We start from the raw sequence: 23,288 nt of genomic DNA on the forward strand, positions 1-23,288 counted from the left end.
AAGGAAGGAAGGAAGGAAGGAAGGAAGGAAGGAAGGAAGGAAGGAAGGAAGGAAGGAAGGAAGGAAGGAAGGAAGGAAGGAAGGAAGGAAGGAAGGAAGGAAGGAAGGAAGGAAGGAAGGAAGGAAGGAAGGAAGGAAGGAAGGAAGGAAGGAAGGAAGGAAGGAAGGAAGGAAGGAAGGAAGGAAGGAAGGAAGGAAGGAAGGAAGGAAGGAAGGAAGGAAGGAAGGAAGGAAGGAAGGAAGGAAGGAAGGAAGGAAGGAAGGAAGGAAGAAAAAAATCTGTGGTTTTCTTTGTCTATTTTAATACTATTTCAGCCTGCTCACCGTAGGCTTTGAACTATATCTAAGCAAATGAATGGTCAGGCATTGGACCAGGCTGCCCAGGGAGGTGGTTAGAGTCGCCATTCCTGGAGGTACTTAAAAGATGTGTAGATGTGGCACCTCAGGGCATGGTTTAGGAGACTTGGTGATGTTGGGTTGACGGTTGGACTTGATGATCCTAGGGGTCTTTTCCAACCTTAATGATTCTATGATTCTCTTCTATGATTCTATGAATAGTTGACAGTGGCAGCTGAAGCACCCTCTATGCCAAAGAGAGAAAGGAACAGTGGCTCAAACAAATCTGTTTTCATCACACACTGTGATCCCTCAGGCTGCTTGCCAAGGAGCATGAAAGCAGTCTTAGAGCAAACCTCCATGAGCAGGCATCCCTCTGCCGGTCTGGCCAGGGAAGGCTGAAGCGTGGTTCTTTTGGCCCTAGGCCAGGCTGCAGTCCTCTCATTGCTTAATGGAGTCAGAGGTTCAGGGAATGTGGATGATCTGGTGGAGTCAGTGGGAACCGTGCTATCCACAGAGAAACGTGAAAATGGCCAACGTTTCCCTAGATCACATAATTCAGACTGAGAGCCCCACAGTCAGTGAAAGAGTGTGCAGTGGCTGATGACTTCAGGACTTTCTTCCCGGCCACTCACAGTTATCTACCTGTTTTAGTGTTTAGACAGCTTTGTGCGTGAAATAAGACACATAATGAGTTGTGTGATAAAGATAATCCAGTATGCTTTAACCATGTTGGTTCTCCTCCAGTTGTGGCCTTCATGGTCAGAATAATGGATCCTTATCCAACAAGTCCAGACCCAGCCCACCTGCTTCCCGTGAAAAGGCCCCTTTGTCAACACTGAGCAAAACCCAGCCGAGTCCTGCGAACACCCGTCAGAATTATGGGGCTTCTTTAGCCAGCAGAAGCAACTCAGGCTCAAACAAAGGAAGTGACAGCAGCCAAGTGACGAGGTAAGTCTTTATTTCAGCATCCTGGTGTTCAGCACACTGACTTACCCTCTCTGCACTCAAATGTGGCATCAGCTGGTTGTCTGGCTTGCCAAAGGGGTCGTGTTGCTCCTCAGCATGGGTGTGACTCTTCATATTGGTGGCTTGACAATCAACAGTGTGCTCTATCCCATGTAAAAGTTTTACTGTTTCAGTACTGTAAAATTCAAGGTTACTTTTAGTCAAAGCACTTTGTAGCTGGTTTTCACTCCAAGGCAGGCTCCTTTCCGTGGTTTCATGCTGTCAGTTCTCATGTGGCTTTCCTGGTTCTTTCACAGAAAGGTCCTTTCTCCTTTGGAGAGAGTTGGGTGGGGTTGTATAGAAAATATTGTATGCTCGGGTGAAAATTCACCCTGCCCGGCCTTAGGTACCTCTGTGTGCAGTTTCCTCTACAGGGAAGAAAACCAATACCTGCGGGAGCATGCGACACGTATTGCAGAGAAGAAATTGTTGTTTCTCTCCCTCCCTTTCTCTCTCTTTCCTCCCACCCCAGGCAACTCAACAGCCAAGCACGTCAGATACACACCTAAAGCTAGATAGGATTAATGTAGGTTTCAGGGTGCTCGGCTTCTTAACTCACATGTGGAGCTGAACTCAGTCTGTACGCTTCCTTAGCTGGCTGTGTCTGCAGCTGGGTGCCCTTGCCAATGGCCCAGCTGCCTGCTCTTGGGCACCGTTTTGGGTGAGGAGATGGCTAGGTGTTTTAAAGTTAAATGTCTCATTTGAGGCAATGGCACTGAAAACAAGTATGATAAATAGTAAATTTTGTACTATAGCCACAAATCAGCCCTTTTCTCAAGTACTTTGATTTGCCAGAGGGAGTCACTTGTGTGGACACTGAGGAGCCCAAAATGAGCCAAGCGCCATATCAGTCTATGGGATGTGTTCCTTTTTGCCAGGACTGAAGAACTGTAGGAGTGATGTTATGTGATGGTGTGATGGTTTTTTTCTTTTCAGGCGATCAGGGAAATCTATTTCTTGTGGTCACAATTGCAGCACTAAGCCAGAAAATCCGGAGCGGTATTTGACTCCTCTGCAGCAGAAAGAAGTTACAATACGGCATTTGAAAAAAAAGCTGAAGGAATCCGAGTGCAAAGTTACAGAAAGGTATATTTCACTTCAGAAATAAGACTGGACAAGATTTATTCAGGAGCATTAAGGGATGGGAGTCCTGATCATTTTTACTCTTTTCTTGACCATGTAAAGTTTTCATTAAGAGATTGGAAATATGATCGGGCTGATTAGGTTGTTTTCAGGTATTTAAGGTTTCATTGTGTGCTCAGTGAATATGTACCGTGCACTTCCGTTACAAATATGGCTGTCTCTTTTTCCCTTTTTTTGAACTTTCCCGATAGAAGACTTTTAAAGGATAGTTCTTCACCAGCCTACTTTAGCACTGAGACCTTTTATACATAAAAAAGTTCCACCTCGCTCAGAAAATACGACGACAAATGTCCCCCTTTTCCCCTACTGAAAGAAAAGCTCTGACACAAACTAGTGTGCCCGCTTGTGGTTTTGTTGCTTAGATATGGACTTTTTTGCAGTAGCACTTTGTATGGATGCTAAGCGAAGAAGCAACAATGTACATTACACAGCAACAGATGTTCTCTCTTTTACTAAAGCTGTGCTCTGAGAACTGGCTTTCCAGCACACACAACCCAAGCGGGCACAAAGGGTTGTTTGAATGGAGCCCCAAGGTAGAGTCCCAGGGACCCCTTGGTCCTGCTTTGGGTGGCCCGACATCTGTACCTGTGAGGGCTGGATCTCACGCAGGGGGCCCTTCTCCCCACTTGCTTGCAAGTGAGGGCAGAAGCCTCTGGATCCATGCTGGGCTGGGGGGGTGCAAAGCAAGCCGGGTGCAAAGCAAGCCAGGTGCCTGCAGCCCTGAGCCATCCTGCTGTCTGAGGCCACTGTTGGCTCTGGCTATACGTGACGAGCTGCTGGCAGGCACAGGGGACACATCCAGGCAGCTGTTTGTCATTTCCTCCAGGGTGAGGCAGTAGGTGAGATGTCAAGCGCTGTACTGGTTGGACCTAACCCAGAGGCCACCACTTTCACCTCCAAGTGTCCAGGATCACAGCATAGCCCACAAGGCTGCTGGCTGTGTGGCCAGGTTGGTGACTCCAGCTAGGAATCAGCCAGTGCGTCTTGGCAGCCAGCTGACATCTCTGCCAGTTCTCTCAGAGGTGGCAGCAAATGATGCATGGAGGAATTTGCTTCTTCCTTGGAGCATCTTTGCAGCATAGCCACCCCAGTGAGGTGGAGCCTCACGTTGACTCTTCAACTAGGCAGTCACCAGAAGTGTTACGATATTTTTATTTTGCTCCAGGGAAAGAGAAATCGAAAAGCTCAAAGCTCAGGTGGAACGTATGAAGGAAGACTGGATCGAAGACGAGTGTAATCATGTGGAGATGGAGCTGAGCCTCTTGGAAGCAAGGAGGGAAATTAAAGAACTCAAGCGAGGTATTGAGAGCATGAAGAAGAGCTTGGCTGAGAAAGACAAAAAATTTCAGAAATACTTCCTAGACGTAAGCATTGAAAACAAGAAACTGGAATCTTTGGTGTCGAGCATGGAGATGGCCCTGAAGAGCTCTGTGAGAGATGAGCAGCGCCCAGAGTACACATGTGACTCTGAGGGGAAGCCGTTGTGTACCACGATGCCAGACAGCCCCACCACAGAGGACCAAGCTCTGGAGGAGCTGGCAGGTAGTGGGCTGTTTCTTCATGAGGACACAGCTAACGGGACTGATTTATTTGAAGAGAGTTTGACCACCACAACCTCTGAGTTGAGTGATTCAGCTCCCTCCAATTCTATTGTGAATCAAGAGATGCTTGAAAATGTTCTGGGTGAGAAACTAACTTTTTCCCAGGAGGAGGAGGAGAAAGTCAGAAACATGATGGTGGAGCAGACCATCCAGACTGATGTGGTGCCATATAGCCTAGAAGGGGAGCAGTTCATTCAAAACATGTCCAGAGCTCAGAGCTCAAGATGCCTGTCCTCTAAGCCCGCCTTCTTCCCTGAAGGAATTGGGTCAATTTCTCTTGAAAGCCTCAGTGATTCTGGTATCGTAGTGGACTTAACTCCAGGTGAGCCAAACTCTACCATCCTTTTGTCTCCTGTGACACCTCCATGCAGGAAGGTGGAGCACGGAGTTAATGAAAACCATTTTGTGAAAGAACTTGATTTTACAGAACCTCACGATGATGAAGTCTTTGGGTACGTCAATACTGTTTCTCAGACAGGAATAAAGAAGACATACTGGAGCAGCAGACTCGCCAGCGATCTGGCTGTAGCAGCCCCTGTTGTACCAACTATCATGTGGGCTTTCAGCACTCATGGAGCAGGAAGAGATCTCATTTACAGTACTGGAGCGTTGTTTTGCAGTTCTGTCCTAGTCCACCGTTTTGCTCTTGACTATTTGATTTGCCCTATAAATCGGTTTGAAAACATGTTACTTGTTTCAGAATGGAAAAGGTAAAGCCTTTCTACAGGATGTTTGTAACTGGTGTTTTCTGAGAGTACTGCTGCCTACAGAAATAGTCCTCCTGCTCCCAGTCACCATGTTCCCCACCCCCGCACCCCACCGCGCTGGTGTCTTTCTGGTGCCAACATATCTGCACAGTGAACATGACCAGGGAGATCAAGGAGAATACAGTGAGTTCTCTTTCATGTTTGTTTGCTGAATGTTAATTTGTTGTTTGTTAAGCTCAATGAGTTTCCCTGGCTGGTTCACTGGGCAAATATACCAGCACTTTGCACTGGCTCAAGAGTAGCGTGAGACGTGCACGGGAGCAAACGGCCAGAGAAAGGTGGGCTATTTCTTTAGGCGGCACTAACCTAAAACTTTTGTGAAATTACAGTGTTGAGTGACATGGAGACTTGTTCCCACTAAGGATGTCACACATGTATTCCAGAGAGCATGCTAGTGTTATCCATTCGTTGTCCAAAGAGTCAGTTCAATTTAGAGGTCAACCCCCTATTCCCCAGGCAGTTTCCAGCACATTGTTTGTTCCCGTCTTGTGTAGTGTTCTTCTCAGTTGTACAATTGCTTGAGTGTTTCACTGGTCTTGTGTGTTTACAGGGACTGTAACCAAAAAGGTACTTTGTTGAGAGTCTTGAAACGTGTTAGAAAGATAAGTATAGGTGTAGGTACAATTTGAGTGTTTTAAAGTTTTAATGTGTTGGAATGTTGTAGTCATATGAACCCTTTGAAATGTATTGTGCTTTAGCTTATTGTTTATTTAATTGTTTTATTGTAAATTACCTTTATAATCACAAGTTCAATGAAGCCTGTTAGAAATGGTAAATGTGTGAGTGTTTTATTGTAGCAAAGCCATATAAAATAGCCGGTCTCAGCTGAGCTGTTGGCCACAGGCAGAGCTGGCGGAGGCACTGTATCAGGGCATAAGGAACTATCAGGACCCAAAGAACAGAATTCTGCTGAGAAAAACTTCATTACAGCTCCAAGCATAAGCACTCAGGCAGAGAAAAAGGCTCCAGTTGGTCTGTGGACACACATGCCACCTGCATGACTGCACCCATGCTGAGTTAACAAATGCAAGTGCCTAATCTTTAATTCAATGCAATCTTCCAGAAGCTTGTAACTGCTCATTTCTGTGCTGCCAGGAGAGTGTCAGTCTTCCCGGCATGTAACAGAAGTCCAGAATGCCTTGTTTAATTAATCTGAGAGCCATGCAGTCTCAGTGTGCCCACCGAGATGCCACTGTGACCATCAAACCACAAATTCTTCCTGTCCAAAACTTGAAATCCGTGCATAGTTCAGAGGAGGGCAATGCCAACCAACAGACGACATAGCGGTGTTTGCCTGCCTCCACCCAACCTTTCAACAACACCTCTGGCCGGTTAAACCTCACTGGCTTCCTGTTCTCCCCTCCAGCAAAGCAAGTGTAATATTTCTCTGTGCAACCCAGAGCAGAAGAAGCCTAGTGAAGCCAGACAACGCCATGCACTGCCCTGCCGCTTTGGGGAAGAATGGAGTTATTAGCCACAAGGAAGGAGGAACAGTTGGCCAGCATGTGGGGAGCATTTGCAACACTCAAGAGGGTGATATGCACCAATGCTTACAGAGGCAATTCAGAGACCTTTTGCATCCTTGTAATGCCTGGGTTCTGAATTACTTGTGTTTGCAACAGATTCCCTAGTGTTCATTAAGCATTTCACTAAGGAAGAGAAATCGAACAGGCATGTTGATGTAACACAGGCTCCAAGAGTTCACAAAGATGAGAAGATGAGAGCGTCTTGCTTCCTCTGCCAGCAACACCCTCTTCCATGCTCACCTACCTTGCTGGGTTCCTGCAGGCCACTTGACTTGCCTTATGACACTACTGCAATACATAGTTGCTGCAAAGTCACTTTCAAAAGCTTTTCTTTTAAGTACCTGGGCACAAGGGCCAAAATTAATAGGTTGGGGGGTGGAGGGGATGGGACTGGAACACATGACACAACATGCCTTATTGCTACTTCAAAGCATGTCTGTTCAAGGCTGAGAGCGCAATATTTTATATGTGATTTTACCATCTTTATCACAATTTTGGGTTTCTCTTTAACAGCCACTATTGTTTAAGTGATCTTTGCTGTGAGTGGTGGTGAAATGGAGCCTAGTTTAGAGGACTAGTTTAGATCTTCAGTTCTAGGAGAGAGATTCACCTGTGACTACGTGGGTGTCTTTTGCAGCAAGCAGGCAACAAAGCAGTATGAACCTACACTTACATTTAAAATGTCAATAGGCTGAACTCATTTCAAACCATGTTTTGGACATGGTCCATGTTTAAGACACAAGGCACTAACACCAGAATAACGTCAAAATTGCTTCTTGCCCTTAAAAATCTTCTGTCCGCTCAACTCTCATAAGTTATTTACCTATGCTCAGCAAGAGAGTTCCTGTCACATTCCTGATAGAAGTCCGTGCTCTGATCTCTTCCTGAAATACAGCTCGCTTCCAAGCTGCCACCTTTCCTCCTCCATCCTGCAAGCATGTAGACAGCTCAAGGTACCCTTTGTAAGAAGAGGCCTGAAGTACCACGATAAATGCTCCAGTCCCAGACTTTGTGGGACTGGCCTTTGCTCCCGATCCACAGAGGATATCCCAGTTGTTGTGACAAATGTACCATCTTGATTTTTCCCCATGTAATATTTGGCTTTACTCTTAGTCATGATTCACCTGGATCCTGCTGGTGCTGTATGGAGCAGCTAGGGGAGGACCATTAGCCTCCAAAGAGTTCAATAAAACCTCCTCCTTTTTCTGAGTTGAGAAATTGTTCATACCACACTGGGAAGTCTTGCCTCAAAGTGTGCAGGTGGGGAGGACAAGCAGGGCATAGGTTAAGGGTCAGGTAGCAGGGGGCTGCTTGAATTCATGCTTACAGGGTAGCATAGGAACCAAGTCGGCTCCTTCCCTGGTTGAAGCAACACCTATTGATAATCCCATTATGCATTTCTCTTTCTAATCCAGGCTCAAAGAAGCCTTTCTTTAATATTCAGCTGAAGAGGTACCCAACATGCCTCTCAGCTGCTGAAAACACCCAGGCACAGGCACTGCCCACCGCCTCACCAGAGATTCACCTGCATGCTTACTTAGGTCCACCCACTCACAAGGCTGTTCTTCACTTCTGATCACTTCCTCATTTTGCCTTCTTTCCCCCCCCCAAATCAACCACCTCACCTAAATCCCAACCGCTAGAAATGCGCTAAAATTGAAGCACTGTTTTATTTATGTCCTACATGAGCAGAACAGGGGAGCATTTTCCTCCAAAACCCTTCAGACAAATGAACATGGGACATTGCAAACACAAGCAACTATAGCGCAGGAAAACATATGAAACCAATGCATGCTGTTTTGACATACAGACTACTACCTGCGAGAGCACTGTACCCTTTCTGGCATTATGTCAGGACTTGGTAGAGTAGATGGGAGCAATTCCTAGAGCAGTTGTGCTCAAGTACAGGCAGGGAAATGGAGGGAAGAACAGCAAAACAGTGTGAGTACGCAGCAGGAGAGGGCAAAGCAACGCAGGAGGGCTGATGTGCAGGAGGTGGCAGCACCTAATCGTTTTTAAAACGGCTGAAGGCTCAAAAACACACGAGCATTCTCATGACGCAGTCAGGGGCTTTGTTTCTAACTTCTTAACTAGCCAATGTTTTCTTATTTTTAATAAATAACATCTATTTGCACCTATTTTACATTGTCTCAGAAATAGCAATAGTAAGCACTAAACTAATTTTTTTAGAAAGATGCGATGGCGCTTCCAACCTAAACTAGGCAACAGGTATTAGGTTTCCCTGCCCTGTGTCAGCAGTAGGGAAAGAATTATGACATGTGCCTCCTTGCTTCATCAGTGTGGTTGAAAGGACAGACGCGGATTGCTATTAAAGCTTATTCACAGACTTTCTTCTTATCTCCAATCCACCATCAGATACTTTAGAGGTGTGTACTAGGAGCAGATTTGCTTGCCATACTGCTGTTCAGTCCGGACAGGCTGTAGTCATTGATTCTACACCAGCCAGAACCCTTGCGCAGAAGATACACACAAAAGTGCATATTGTTGCTTTCTAAAAGGTGTTTTAAAATTTCACATTTCTCAATGACTTCTTTAATGTCTAAAAATTGCTGTCAAATCAGTTGGTCTGTGCAAGATTTTAAGCAGCATGACAAGCATACTAAATATTTTTTTAAACTTTTCTCCATGACAAAGGCCATTCAGAGTAAGTCTTACTGTCTTTACTTTCTCAAGTACTTCTCTTTTAAGCAGAACTTGTGTCTTACAACTTAGTTAAAAATTCTATTTTTCAAGGCAGAGGTGATCTAGTCCCCCCGCCCCTTCCCGTTCTGTCACAACTTCACAGGACCCTGGATACACAGGGAACCCGTCTCAGGCACAGAATTTGCTGTCCTCGCTCATCTGCCACAAGACAGCCCATGAATTCAGGGATAATAGCATCCGCACAGCAGAAGATGCAGGAGGTATTCACTGAAGTTCTGAGCTGCACATAATGACCACATGGACCCTCCTCCTCCCACACACCTTTCCCTCCAGCAGACATTAACTTTTCTTCTTCATTAAACTACTGTTGTCTTCTACTGCCTATTTACCTTGCACGCTTTTCTGAGTGGAATCCCACTGTAAATACGTACAGTAAGTGTACAAAAATGGAACCTGAGAAGTGCTGTTAACTGAACTGAGAATTTTCACACTTAGGTGTATTCACAGGAGGACACCTTTTTTTCAGTTGTACTACCTATGCAACAAGTGTACAGCGTGAGACTTTTTTTTCCCCTTAATGTAGGAAGTAGAAGAATTTCTGCTAGAAATACAAATTTACCAATACAAGTAAGCGATTGAATTGCTCCCCTACGTTCACAACATTAGCCTTCATAAGAAAGGAGCAGCACGCACCACTGCTGTGTAGCGATGCCCCTGCTGTTAACCACTGTAGTGTTGTAAAGGGGCATGGTAGCACAGGGGCTGCAGGTGACAAAGTGACAAGAAATCCACTTTTGTGTTCAGCTGTAACTTGTGCTCTACCAGAGTGTACTCTACCAGGAGGACGTTGAGAGTCGTAGGTCACCTTTAACAAGTAATTTTCTTCTGCACGCGTCAATATTATCTCCCATGGAAAAATGCGAAACATTTATAAATACCTTTATGGAAAGGCAAAAGCAGACATTCTCGATCAGGCAGGAAGCAAAGGGTTCTTTAAAACTGTTTAATTACATGTTTCGGGTAAGCATAGACAATACAGGAGATTTACCACACTCTTAGGTATTTCCATTCTTTTCTCTAGGCTTGAACTATTCATTAAGGATGTCTTTCAATCAACATCCTTGCTCAATCACTTTTGCTGCAAAGAAGGGTGCTGGAATAGGACTATTGCAGGAAACTTCATTCCATCAAGGCATGATTTTCTGTGGGCTTTTTTTCTCCTTTAATAACCACCTACCAGTCGTTGAAGATATTCTGAGAGAACCCTGCCTTCCAAGATGCCCTGAAGAATGCCCTGAAACCAAACGGTTGGAGTCCTAGAAATGCTGAAGCCCTAGAAATACTTAAATCAATACCAATATGTATGTTGTAGAGCTGAAGTTCTCTTTTTCCTTGGCACTGTGCCACTGATGCCTGGTTTGTGTCCGGACGCTTCTACATCAGTTTTGTTTTCTTCTTCTTTCATTAGCCTTTGGGCTTCTTCCCCCATTTTCTTTCATTGCTGCGCTGCTTCTCTTTTTTTTTTTTTCCCCTTTCTGCTATCTGTTGTTGTCTGCAATTAAAGAAAATGTGAACTGCTAAAGAACACGAGTCCAATTTTCAGCATACTTTAAGTTCCTGTCAGAAATGGGTTATAATTCATAATTTGCCCAAATATTTTACAATCTAAAAGCCGCTCAGTTCTCAAGGATTCAGTGTGTCAGGGAGAACGTAGGACAGTTGTAAGGCCCAGAGCTATTTAGACAAATCTAATGCTTCAAGTAACAATACTACCTGTCTTTTTCAAAATCAGACCAAAACAATTTGACTTGCCTAGGACATTGGCTTGTGTCCCTCCTTCCCCTCAGCAGAGGCATCAGAAGCTATCCTCTTTGTAATGCAAGTACTACAAACATTTTCTTCATGATCAGATGAGATGACAACTTCTAATGTTCCTTTTCATGTATTCAGCATCTGTGTTGTATTCTATTGCTCAGTACAGATAGAAACAATAGCCTTTAAGGAAAAAAAATTAAAGTCTACGGTTGTGTATCCTTTTAGCATTATTTCTTATCACTGCTATAAAACCCCAGACATCATTACCTGCTAGCTCAGAGAATCTGTCGACAGAAATAGGTTTCTAATTTCAACAAATACATGGCTGACTAGAGCAAAGGAAAAAAGTAACCCCCAAATCCACTTGTTTTATTCCCCACTTCAGCTAGAACACATCACTGAGTGGCGCTGGGGCAACAACTGGATCCATACTCCAAGTGCCACGTTGCAGCTCTCTCCTCGATTGCATAAGTAGTAACAGAATGATGTCAGGAGATCGCTCCGGCTTCGCATTCAGTTTATTAGATTAGAAAAATCTGTCAAGCTGCTTGCAAGAGGACTTAAAAATAAAAGTGAAGCTTCATTAGTTTGAAAAGGTGAAATTTAACACAGATTCGGTAAGAATAAAGATGTGTTTATTAAAAGAGAATCAAGAATTCTCATTGACAAGGCCGAAAGGAGTTAACTTTCAACATGCCTAAACTACCCGTGCGCATCCACATCAGTGTGTAAAATGCAGAGAATTAAAAGCTGTCATCACTGGATGCAGCCGTGTCTGGTAGATGCCAACTATGGACAAACTGGACACACAAAACTTAGAAGTATTTGAGGTACAAAGGCTTCATATTAACTTTGGACTGGGCAGGACAGGAGAGGGACTGCACTTATTCAGTACCTTCACGGTTTCCCTTCATTGATTATTAATGCAATTGTGAAGTGAGGACAGTCACAGCAGATCATGTTTCTGCCCCACCCTAAAACTGCACAACACACAACTCCTCTGCACAGAGAGGTGGTTTCCATGCACTCCGCTGGCTGAGTGATTTTATTGGACTTCAGTAGCATCCAGATGAGAGGAGACCTTCACATTACCTCAGACAGAGGAACTGAAGTCACTGAAAAATAAATACAAGCAATAAATACAACCACAAAGTGATTACCTTTTCACTGCTCTTTTACTTGGTCATTATTCCAAACATTGATCTCTATTCCAAACTTCCTACGCGTATTCAACATAAAGCTACGACCTTTCAGGCTCAGAAAAGGTTTCGTTTCTCAATAAAGAGGCACCTATGATGAACTACAGCCACATGTGACTCATTCTTTCTGGGTTCCAAAGCAAGAATTTGAGCGGAGTTTGGATGGAATGATGCAAGCTGTTTAAACCAGGGAAGTATTCATTCCTGATGTCAGCCTTGCTTTGCATTCCTAACACAATTTATGCCTGGGAAAACCCAACTCATTGGTTAACAGAACACTAATTATAAGCACTGTTAGCACACCGTTAGCAGACCTTCTTATTCCAGCATGGTTTTACTTACTGTAGACCTACTGAATAACTGTAAGAAGAACGACTTCATACTATTCTTTTACTTCAACACGATTATAAATGTACAAAAAACATCTTCACACACGAGACATTTTATACAGTGCTGCTTATTCAGCCAAAGAGCATTTAGCTTCACTGTTCCTGTTGGGAAAAAAAATAAATTTGTTGGCATTTAGAAAGTCTAAAGGTGCAGATAGGTATCTACAATTTGCAGAAGCAACCAAGTTCTAACTAACTTCAATTAACTGAAAATCCAGTTTAAAGGAAAATCCAGTTTATCGTCCACTAGGTTGATCACTGCCTGGAAAATCTGGGTGCATCTCAGCCCAGAATCTGCTGGGGAGTGGGGAAGAAAGAGACTACAGGAACTTTGCAGGCACTAGTAGCCTACTGCTCAGCACTGTCTTCCAGAACGCTTTGGTCTCCAGGAAGCCATATTGGGCTTATTTCAACTGCTGCACATACATACCAAGCCACCAGAGAAAAGGTCACAGGATATAGTCTTCCCTGTTACTTAACGGAACACAGCCCTCCATTACTACACAAAAATGCTTCCAGTCTAAGACACTTCCAGATATTAACTGAGCACCAATAGGTACCCAGACACGGGCAGCTAAGGGAGATCCTTACTTTCTCTGCACATGGATTTCATTCTCAATAAGCACTGCTGGAGTAGAGTCAGCATTAAAACGGCTGCAGGCTCAAAAAAGCATGTATTTTTGTTCTTAAAAACTCGGATCACAGAAACATCTCCTGTGTCTAGTTTAAACGAGTTGAAGATGTTGTTGTGTCAGCTTGAGGGTTTCTAATGTTATTTTTAACTCTTTCAGAGGGAAATGAGCGCGCACATGTCACCCTCCGTGAGCGAGGATGCCGTGCCCAGGCTGAAGCCCGCGCTAACCTCGAAGCTTGCATCCCGGAGTTGAGCACAGAGAGGCGTCACCCTGTGAAGGCTTGGTGTGTTGTAGCAGTTGGTGCTGTGAGGCCTGGCGGCTGGCAGCAGGGGGGAAGCGGCTGCTGGGGGTGCCCTCATTTGCATAGCCCAGCCCCCTCCGCGTGCATCGGAACGCCTGGGTCCCCCCCGTGGCAGTTTTTGACCGGTCCCTGCCAGTTGGGTCAACGGACCCAGCGCAGGCGGCGGATCCCGCTGGGGCTCCTCTGCCTGGGGTAAATCCCTCGGTATTTGTGATTCAGGAGAGGTGAAAACCGAATCTACGGGTCTCCTTGGACAACCTTCAGGAGCTGTGGGCTGCAGATGGGGGGGCGCCCCCCTTGTCTGCCCCAGTGACTGGTCCCATTGCTGATCAGAAGTGGAACAGCTTTAACAGGTGAATCTGCCGTTTCTCTCCTGGCCGTTGTGGGAGCTGTTTCGGGGGTGAGGGAGTACCTTGAACTCACTGGTTATATTGACGAACTCTCGGTTGCCTAAATATGGGACCGAGGCTGGCTCAGACATGGGTGTCTACATTAGAGACATCCATGCTTAGTCAGATGAATCCCACCCCGATCTCCTGTGTTCCTCATCAGGTCTATGACAGCTCTGCTGTTAGCCTTTACTGAAGCCAAGTACGGTTTCTGTCTCTTTTCTTTTTCTTTTTTTTTTTTTTTTTATTTTTTTATTTTTTATTTTTTTATTTTTTTAATTTTATTTTTTTGTTTGTTTGTTTTGTTTTGTTTTGTTTAACAGAAAGGAAACCCAGTCTTAGACATTCATTTGCGGAAGAAAGTTTGTGTTTGAAGATCACACTTGGATCTTCAAGTAAGTCTAATTAGATGCCTTTTCCTCTCCTGTTCATCCCTGATAGGCTTGGGCACTGTCCGTTTGTCCTGTTTCTGAGGACCGCTGCCCAAGGCAGCTAGCATTGCACATGGACAGCCTGTATCTCCCGTTGCACCGTGAATTTTGTTAGCAGGAGCGAAGAATTTTTAGGGTATAAGCTAACTGAATTGCACTGAAGTGAAAAAAGTGCTGTGTAACTTCCAAGAGATAAGAACGGAATATAATTGGAAGACAAATATTTTGAGCAAAAGATGCTGAAAAAGCATCTTTGAAAAATTATTAGCATAGCGCTATGGTTTTTTATTTAGGATTTTTATATGTTTTAGATTTAGAGTTTGAATTTCAACAAATTGAGTTGAATTGGTGTGGATAACATATTCAAAGGGCCACGTATTTCTTTCAAAGAAGAATAAACAAAGTAGCACCTACAAAGACTGTTTTGGCTTTCAAGTGTTTTGTATTTTTGAACCCAAATCTGCAAGTTCCTGTTAAATTAAAGTGTTCTAGAAAAATGTCACAGATTGTATGATCCACCCTTTCTAAAAAATTATTGTTGATGTTGCTTGGTTGGGCTGAGGCCCCTCAAGACATATATCTCCTTTTGTTCAGAAGACTCTCGGGCTGCAGCAGGCACCCAGACATCACAGAGATAATAGAGGATCCCGAAAAGAAGTCAGCAAGTTACAAAGGAGGAATGGGCAAGTAAAAGGCGAAAGCCTGAATCCCATCTGTCCTAAGCAATGATGTGCTCAGCTCTGGGCTGGTGGCACAGGCCACCTACAATTCAGGGTCTCGGGCACAAATCTTGCGCACTTAGGTGCTTATGTCCTTCCTCACAAAGGAAAAGAACATTAAAAGGAGATGCCTGTTACTTAGTTCAGTAAAGGGAAAAGAAACTTCTACTTAGATCTGTTTGCCTCTTTTGGAGGCTGGACTTGAGCACAAAGGAGACGAGTGCCCTAGTAGCAGGCTGCTGAGCAGGCTGAGGGGATGCAGGGAGTCTGCTCCCAGGGAAGCTCTTCCACTTTGTATAATCTAGTTACTCTTTTATTGGGGGTTTGAAGCCAAGTACCCAGCAGGCACACCATAACTCTTCTCTCTCTCTCTCTCTCTCTCTCTGGCCCATTAACTGTCCTGATACCACTCCAGATCTCCTGAAAGTGGGACGCCAACTGTTAAAGGGAGATTCTCGCCTCAGGATGCCTGCAACCTCAAGCTCAGCCTTGCGTGTGGTCCGTGAGAAAGCCACGGCTCCAACTGCAAATCTGAGTAAGTAGGGGATGCAGATATGGGACTTTTGCAGGGAGCGCCTCAGCCGCTGGGCTGTTGGACAAGGTGAGACCTGTGCCAGCCAATTCACCTTTTAGTGCCAAATGCCTTTTGATAGAGATGCAGGTCTCCTGGGGACTGTGGGGACATGCTCCTCCTCCATCGGGAAAAGATGGCTGAGCTCCTGGCGTAAGAAGGGCACTGAGGTTTAGAGGTCAGAGTTGAGGCAGGTATGGAAGATGGCCAGAGCAGTGATCTTTAGTAAAAAAAAAAAAAGTCTTTTTTATATTTAAGAAGCTTTTTTCTCTCTTCTGCTCATTCGTTATGGAATATGAGTCAAATAAGAGAAACCGATGCTATACACACTGCACGCTCTTAAGTATTTGTTTTAAAATATGTGTGAGGTCAAGCTGGAACAGGCTTTGCAATTTGTGTATCTACTGCAGCAAATGTTCTGCTCTTTCTGGCTGTTTTCCGTGGTTTTCAGCCCGCTTCACCTGTATGGAAGGAAATACTGTGCCTATGGAAAGGCCATTATAGATGTTCTCTTAGGAGATTTTTTTCTTTTCTTGGTGCTCTGCTTGTAATTTACAATCTGTATTATTTATGCCAGTGTTGAAAATAGTTTTCTGATGCCCTGCTTAAAATATTCTGAACATACTCCAGCTACATTCTACTATGAGCACTTCCACCAAACATCAGTTTTTATTTAAAGTAATTTTTCATGACATAACATGCATCATAGCCAGAATCCTGTGTTGCTGTTAAATGGTTTTCTTTACAGTTTTCCAGCTGTATTCCTCCTCCCCATGGTAGAGTGTTGCCAGACTGATTAGAATACACAAATTGTATTCCCTTAATCTTCCTTCATAAACAGTGCCCTGTAATCCTGTCATCATTGTTGTTGACCTTTTTTGGAACCCCGCCTTTTTAAAGAGAATCCTGGGATTTGAACTGTTTGAACTGTTTTCTGAGAATGGATAGATTATTTCCTTTTCTGTTTTCCTCTACATCCCCTCTTTTTTTTTTGTCTGCCATTTTCTTATGTTCAAAGTGGAGTTATGCAAAGAATTGATTTGGGGTTTGCTGCCAAATCAAAACATTAAAGAAAACCTTTCTCTCAGACTGAACAAAGACAATCTTCAATCTAAAACATTTAGAATGCTTAGAGATATTTTAATGCTTTAATTAATGTACTTAATTTAATTCAATAAATTTTAAATTTGTTGAATTAAATTAGAATATTTAATTATATTTTTAAAAGATAAAATTTTAAAAATTAAAAATGGAAAGGATTTATTTTGAATCAAGAATTAGTTAAATTAAAATAATAAAACTATCAAAATATTTGTCCCCCTTTTTTAAACTCAGCCATAAACAACTAAGCAGGTCTTTGCAGATAGCGGTGGCATTTTGAACATTTGCTTGCTTTTACGTACGTAGCTATATAAATCCTGGGGAAGCTGTGTTTTAGATGCCTTCAATCTCTTTTGGTCCTCACCTGTCGTTATGATTCCGAGATTAGGAAGAGCCTGGAAGAAGGGGGAAATGCATGCCCAGTCCCTGTTCCAATAAATAAACCACAATTATGAACAGAAAATAAAACCCAGCATCTGATAGAGCAACTAGGCAGAGGTTGCCCAACTTTGCCCAAAACTCTAGATTGTAGAACTTACTTTTCTCAGGTGTGTTGGGTGCAGGGGTTAGGCAGGGTCTCCTGATGGAGGCAGGGGAGCTGTGGGAAATTCAGGCCTGTTTGGATTCCACTCTGTAGCAATGGGTGACAAAGACGTGCAGGCACCCTCAACTGGGTGAATCTGTGGAGGAGCTGGAGAAGGCCCTGATAAGCTGAGAGGACAGGAACCCCATCTCCTCCCCTGGTTCTTACAGCTGGACGCAGTGCGTGCCCCAGGTGGCGTGATGGGGAGATGATGTGCAGCCTCCTCCCAGTTCAAAGCTAAATCTGGCCCTGCAAATCCCAGGTGGATCCTTTCTCCAGTAAAGCAGAGAGCAGAAGAGAGCTTTCCTTGGGCTGCTTTTGTGTGGACCCTGATGTCTTCTGTGTAGTGTGAAACACCCACCCTGGTCTTTAGAGAGGAGCCAGGCACCGAGCTCTTCAGTGCTTTTAAAGCTGACCTGCTTCTAGGCATGCCCAGAAACAAGATTTTCACATAGCTGAGACACTCTGCTGATTGAGAGCGGGATTTCTCAAGTGAGGTGGCAGATAGGGAGAGTGCTACTTCCAAAATTCCCCCCGTGGAGCTGGGGACCTGGCATCCTTTCATAAATCCTGCTCCAGCCGCTGCAAGGTGGACATCGCTTCCCCAAGGAGCTTGAAATATATTACTTTTAATGTGTTGTAACAAAACAGTAGATGTACCTTATAATACCCTATCTTAGGTGTACTGTTATGTAAGTTGTGTTGAAAGGAAATGAAAATTCTGCAGAGTTTGTTTTGTATTTTATTTGGATTACAAGCCTTGTCTTGCTTCCATGTTGAGGCATTTCATTACAGGTCGCCTGTTCCTCCCTTCTGAAATTCTGTAAGTAATAGGAAGCTGTTGGCTTTCGAAGTCTGGGCACCTGGCAGGCTGTGAGTGTTTGCTAAAGTTGGCAGAATACGGTGTGACCGCAAACCCTCAAGGATTAATAGGCTGAAAAAGCACAGGCTTCATGTCTGTCCTTAGTGTTCCTTAATGCTAAGAGTGCTACTGGGGGGAAAAACAAGCAAATGACAGCAGTCGTAACTTGACATTCATTGCTTTGAGACCCGCCTTGTCTTTCTTTTTAACTATAGAAATATAGTTTAGGCAACCAATCAATATACTGGGTAGGGTTTTACTGTTCGTTTCAGTAGATGGCACTTGATCTCTATTATTTTTTTGTAATAATTTCAAGGTGTGCGTTACAGTAAATGTTTGGCTAGCTTTATGACAAATTTTGCTTTTGATCCTGGGATTGCAGGGCTGCTTAGTTAGTTACCTCTCGGATATGTTTCTCATTCTGGTGGTTTTCTCTTCCCTGTTGAAAACAGGTAAAACTGATTTAAAATGTTTTATGCACATTATAATGAAAACCATGTGCCTTCTATTAAGGGTGATTGTGCAAAAGCTTTCAGCTGAATCAGGTTTAGCATGTGATTTCATGCGTTTGCATATATGCTGTGGACACATACCTGCAGCATTTGCTGCTGTGAATGCATGCCTGCGGGGTTTGTTGCTGTGCACCAGCCAGCCTCTCTCCTCCTTGTGCATTGGAACCAGATTTAGGAGATGTGTTGAAGAGGCCTCTGAAAGCCCTTTGTTAAACTTCTGCCACCAACATAACGGGACGGCTGGCATGTTGACCTAGTCTATGACGGAGTTCACTCCCTTTCTGTGTCCTGTTAAGTCATCCCTGCCAAAGATGATGTTTTCCAGCTTCTAAAAGTACTTCTGACCAGCCTATTCATTTCTATTCAAGCAGACCAGGTAGTACTGCCAGGTATATGAGAAAACTCCTGAGGTGACACCACATGCTTCCTTATTAAAGACTTGTCCGTAGGTGGATTTACACATCACAGAGGTTTTTCCAAAACTGTCACATACAAGTTGAGTATCATGTTATACATCTATTGGTATTTCTTGAACCTCCAGTCTCAATGTTTCTAATGAGGTTGGAGTAGCAAAGTAGCATCCTTCCATCTCTGATCGAAAGAGCCTTTTGGTTTGAACAGAAAGATAAGTTGTCCAGACTGTTGTCTTCTCCGTGAACATGTGTTCCCCCAGCAAAGGTCATTTCAGGATGAGAAGGGAAAATTGCTGGCAGCTGTTCTAAAGTGGTGTTAGAAGAGCTCAAACTGCATATAGAATCACAAAAAAGAATTAGGTCAGGCTAATTTCCGTACGAAGAATCTCTGTAAGGTATATAAAGCAGGAAAAAAACCCCACCTTGTAATGCTCTTTGTCTGTTCCAACATCTGCTCGTGGCTGCTCTGCAAATCCATGAATTAAAAACAATGAAGAAAAATGCTGGCTCAGGATACAGTGATATGCAGAGTCTACATGATGGCTCTCAGCCAATCTCAGTAATTAGTTTGTAGTGACTGTTTTTAGAGATGAGCTTGACTGACTGTGGTTTCACGGCATACACAAGCCACATTCCGTATTTATTTGGAGATCTGCAGTGCTTATACTTTGCATGAATGCAGCTCAGATTACTACCAAAGCTATAGTATTTAGATGAGATTGGAAAACTGCTTAATGAGATAAATTTTGATTATTTGATAACAAACTTTCTTCCAAAGTAAGAAAAGTAGGTGAACTAGATGAGCAAAAATCAAGATGCATAATTAGTTTAGATCACACAACCAGCAGTATGAATTGAGGGGGTCAAGTAAAATCAAGTTTAGATCTAAATGCAGGGAAGCAGGATCTGCGTTGAAGTTCTTCCCCAAAGTCTTCTGCCTGGCATTGAGCTGGAAGTCTCCTCACCCAGCAGGTTTGAACAGTTGATGGTCACCCACACTGAAAGTTTTGCTCCACGTCTTCTCTGACTGCATGTTTGCCAGCTGCCAATTTATCAGCTGTTACTGTGCTGTGCAATCAGCTGCAACATGATTAACAGATCTGTCTGAGGAGAGGGCACAGGCAAGCAGTCAGGTAGATGTCCACCCAAGAGTGATAAGTGATAGCTTCTTTGGCCAGCGCAGTGGGATAGGGGAGGGGATGCTGATGCCAGGCATTGCTGTGCTCAGGTTCTCACTGTCATTCTGGGAGCACAACTTGCAAGTCTGCGCTTGATGACTAAACTGCATATACAATAAGAGGGGGTGGTTAGGTACTACAATCCAAGATTCACAGCAGAGAGCATGCCAGGCAGGAACGCACCTCTACCAGTCCACAGGAGAGGCCAGAGAGGCGTGCCCGTCTCCCAGATTTGGCCACCTACTTGTACCCTGCTTGCGCCCATGCACGTGCCTCACATTCACTCTGAACCTCTGTACCAGAGCCAGACCACCTCTGTGAGTGCCAGCAACCAGCACGTTTCATTGCTTTGAACTATGGCCAGCACTGGTGCTACCACCCACCCTGTTCTGTGTGGCAGCTGCGCAAGTAGAGGTCAGGGAAAAGATCTGAGTTCAGTGCCCTCCTTAGACCAAAGGAGTTCAAATCCACACCTCTCACAAGAGTTCTGAACCACTGCAACCTACAGAGCATCATCAGCTTCCTCCACTGGCTTTAGACCTCGGGGTAGTAGAGGGTATCTGTCGGACACGGGCAGCGGCAGAGCACATGGGAGCAGCTTCTCTGTCACACAAAGAATAGAGCAGTCTACGTGGAGGAGAGTCCTGATCCTTGCTCCCAGGATTATATCTGCATTTACGCAGTTACTGTTGGATGTGAAATTTATAGCAAAGTGCAAGGCAAGAGTCTCATGTATAGTAATAGTAAATCGCATAGTAAGTCAAAGGCCAGGGACTGGAACAAAAACACGCTGCCAGCTGAGCTTGACACTGTGAATTGAGTGCATTCCCTGCTGGCAGCCTTTGCCCTCAACATGGGTCGTTTTTTAAAGGGTGTTATCTGAAGAAAAGCCGGAAATGCTGAAGCAAGACTTCATCACTTCTGTGCAGCTTCTTTTTCTTACATTTGTTCGTGCATGTGAGCAGTCTGGTGTTCTTTCCTAGATTGCTTGTGGTGTACAAAAACAATCTTGCAGGAACAACCCCGTATTAAATAGAAAAGAAGTAGCATTAATGTTTCCTGGAAATATTACTGCTTATGCTGTTAAAGATTGAAAGTGGAGATGTAGCTGTGAGTTAAAAGTTTTAAGATAAATTAAACTTAGTCTTTTAAAAATACAGATTCTTTCAATAAAGGGCATTACAACTGAATTATCTCTACTTTTCCAGCTGTTTCTAACGGTTTTGCTGGAAGTTCTTATGCAGTCAGGCCCCCTCTCTTCCCTTGGGGTCTCTAAATAAAGCTATCTACAGGGACAGCACGCTACTTATTCCTCCATCAGCTGCACTGGAGTGGTGAACTTATATTTTTTTGTGTTTTCGTCTCTTTGCTGTGTAACAGGATGCTTTTGAAGGCACAGAAGCTCAGCAAATTGAAGTGCTTTACATTCTGAGGACAAGCTGTCTCTGTCAGCGCTGTTTCATTTACAGCTCTGTTTCACTGGGTGACTATATGCAAACCTAGCATCAAGAATGATTTCTATATCTATATATACACACACATAGATATATATTAAGAGGTCATGTTTATGGAGTCAGAAGATAGGTAGTTCTGTGGTTTCTATACTTTGGCAGCTATGAAAGAGTGGTGAAGTTGCAAATAAGAAAGACTTACACCAAAAGACTAAATTAGCTTAAAAGATTTACTAAACTCAGATGCATCCTGAGTTTTAGGAATCCAGTTCTGCTCAGCCATCAGTGTTCCTGTCACAGATATTACTTACACTTCTTCCTTTTTTCTATGTTGTAACCTTACCATTTAGATAGCACATGGACAATCAAATGCACACAGGAAAGTTTGAGCTTTATTCTTATAGAAGGAAAAATATTACATGCTCAAGTGCAAGCAGAATTTGACTTTTGAGGCCAGAAGACCATGCCACAAGGTATCCAACCATCTGTAATGGCTATAAATAGCAGACTGGGATGCTATACTCCAGGCATGCATGTACGGTTGTTGTGTGGCTCTGTGTAAGAAATGTATATACTGGCTCCATAGACATAGGTACGTATGTGATGTGGTTGCATACTGTCCTGGCAGACCAAGTATACCTAAGCTGTTCTACCTTGCCCAGCCAATTGCAGTGCTGTGGCAGGACGGTGTTAGCTCCCTAAGCAGTGGTCCTCCAACCCATGGGGCAGATGTGCACACACGTCTGACGTACCGTCACTGCCTTTTCTGCCTCTGCCTGGGTTGTGCCAGCTGGCACTGCCTGCGCTCCTCATCGTGGGCAGCACAGCATGCAGTCGTGGGGTTGCAGGCTCCCCTCTCCCCTCCATGTCAGCTAGAGCTAGGTGACTGTAGTGGTGCTGTCAGGGCAGCAAGGAGGCTAAAAGGCAGTGCAGAAAGCATGATGCTGTTTGCAGCACTCTCTTAGCTCAGTGCCGTTGCCCACTGAGCAATAAAGTGCAGGGACAGCACTTGATACTGCACTATTTCACCCAGTGTCTTGCAGGCAAGAAGCAATCCTGGAAAACGTTGCAGCACTTTGTTGGCCATCGCTGTGTTGTTCTTCCCGTTGCACAGAGCGGTGCACAGCTCTGCTCCTAGGGAGTGGGTGTGCTGCCGCTTGTAGCCTGCTGCAAGGTGGGCTGGGGCCAGAGTGACGGGCCTCTCAGTGTTGGATGCCATTACGTGTGGCATGAGCGTTTCTGTCAGAGCATGGTGCCAAGTTGTCTTGCCTGCCAGCACTGTGACACTGAGTGGCTGCAGCATGGAAATATATGTATGAATGAATTTCAAATGAGAAATTCATGATGACTGAATATGTGGTATCCTTTGTGGGAAATGGTGGGTAAGACACTCCTCTTAGTCAGGGGAGTCTCAGATCAGGGCAAAACAAGTGTTATAGCCAGTTCAGACAAAAGAAATGGTTTTTGAGAAACGGCAGCCTCTTTCATGGTTAATGCTGCTGAGGTGGGTTGTTCTGGGACTTAGATGTGTGAGCTTTCGCAATCACATTGTCACAGCAACAAAAGTAGTCAACTGGGGTACAAGACGTGCACATCACCATCAGTTCTGCAAAGGATTTAAGAACGACTGTGCAGCTGAAGGTTTATCCACCCCAGTGGGGGATGATGGTATCTGCAGATGCATCATGGAAAAT

The 23,288-nt window shown here is 44.3% G+C and overlaps 2 protein-coding genes across 2 annotated transcripts in view; one reads left to right on the forward strand and one right to left on the reverse strand.

Moving 5' to 3' along the window:
• The window catches only part of MRPS5 (mitochondrial ribosomal protein S5), a 1,175,798-nt gene that overhangs the window by 285,353 nt on the left and 867,157 nt on the right, over positions 1-23,288 (reverse strand). The gene's annotated exons all lie outside the window — the stretch shown is intronic.
• Positions 1-23,288, forward strand: part of LOC135312762 (uncharacterized) — a 52,522-nt gene that overhangs the window by 21,746 nt on the left and 7,488 nt on the right. Inside the window, 5 exon segments of the mRNA XM_064448521.1 lie at positions 1,084-1,287; positions 2,281-2,430; positions 3,653-4,292; positions 4,294-4,363; positions 4,366-4,798. Coding sequence (XP_064304591.1) covers positions 1,084-1,287; positions 2,281-2,430; positions 3,653-4,292; positions 4,294-4,363; positions 4,366-4,798 — 1,497 coding nt within the window.

The sequence above is a fragment of the Phalacrocorax carbo genome, chromosome 3 (genome assembly GCF_963921805.1).
Source record: "Phalacrocorax carbo chromosome 3, bPhaCar2.1, whole genome shotgun sequence".
In the NCBI taxonomy this organism is placed as follows: domain Eukaryota; kingdom Metazoa; phylum Chordata; class Aves; order Suliformes; family Phalacrocoracidae; genus Phalacrocorax; species Phalacrocorax carbo.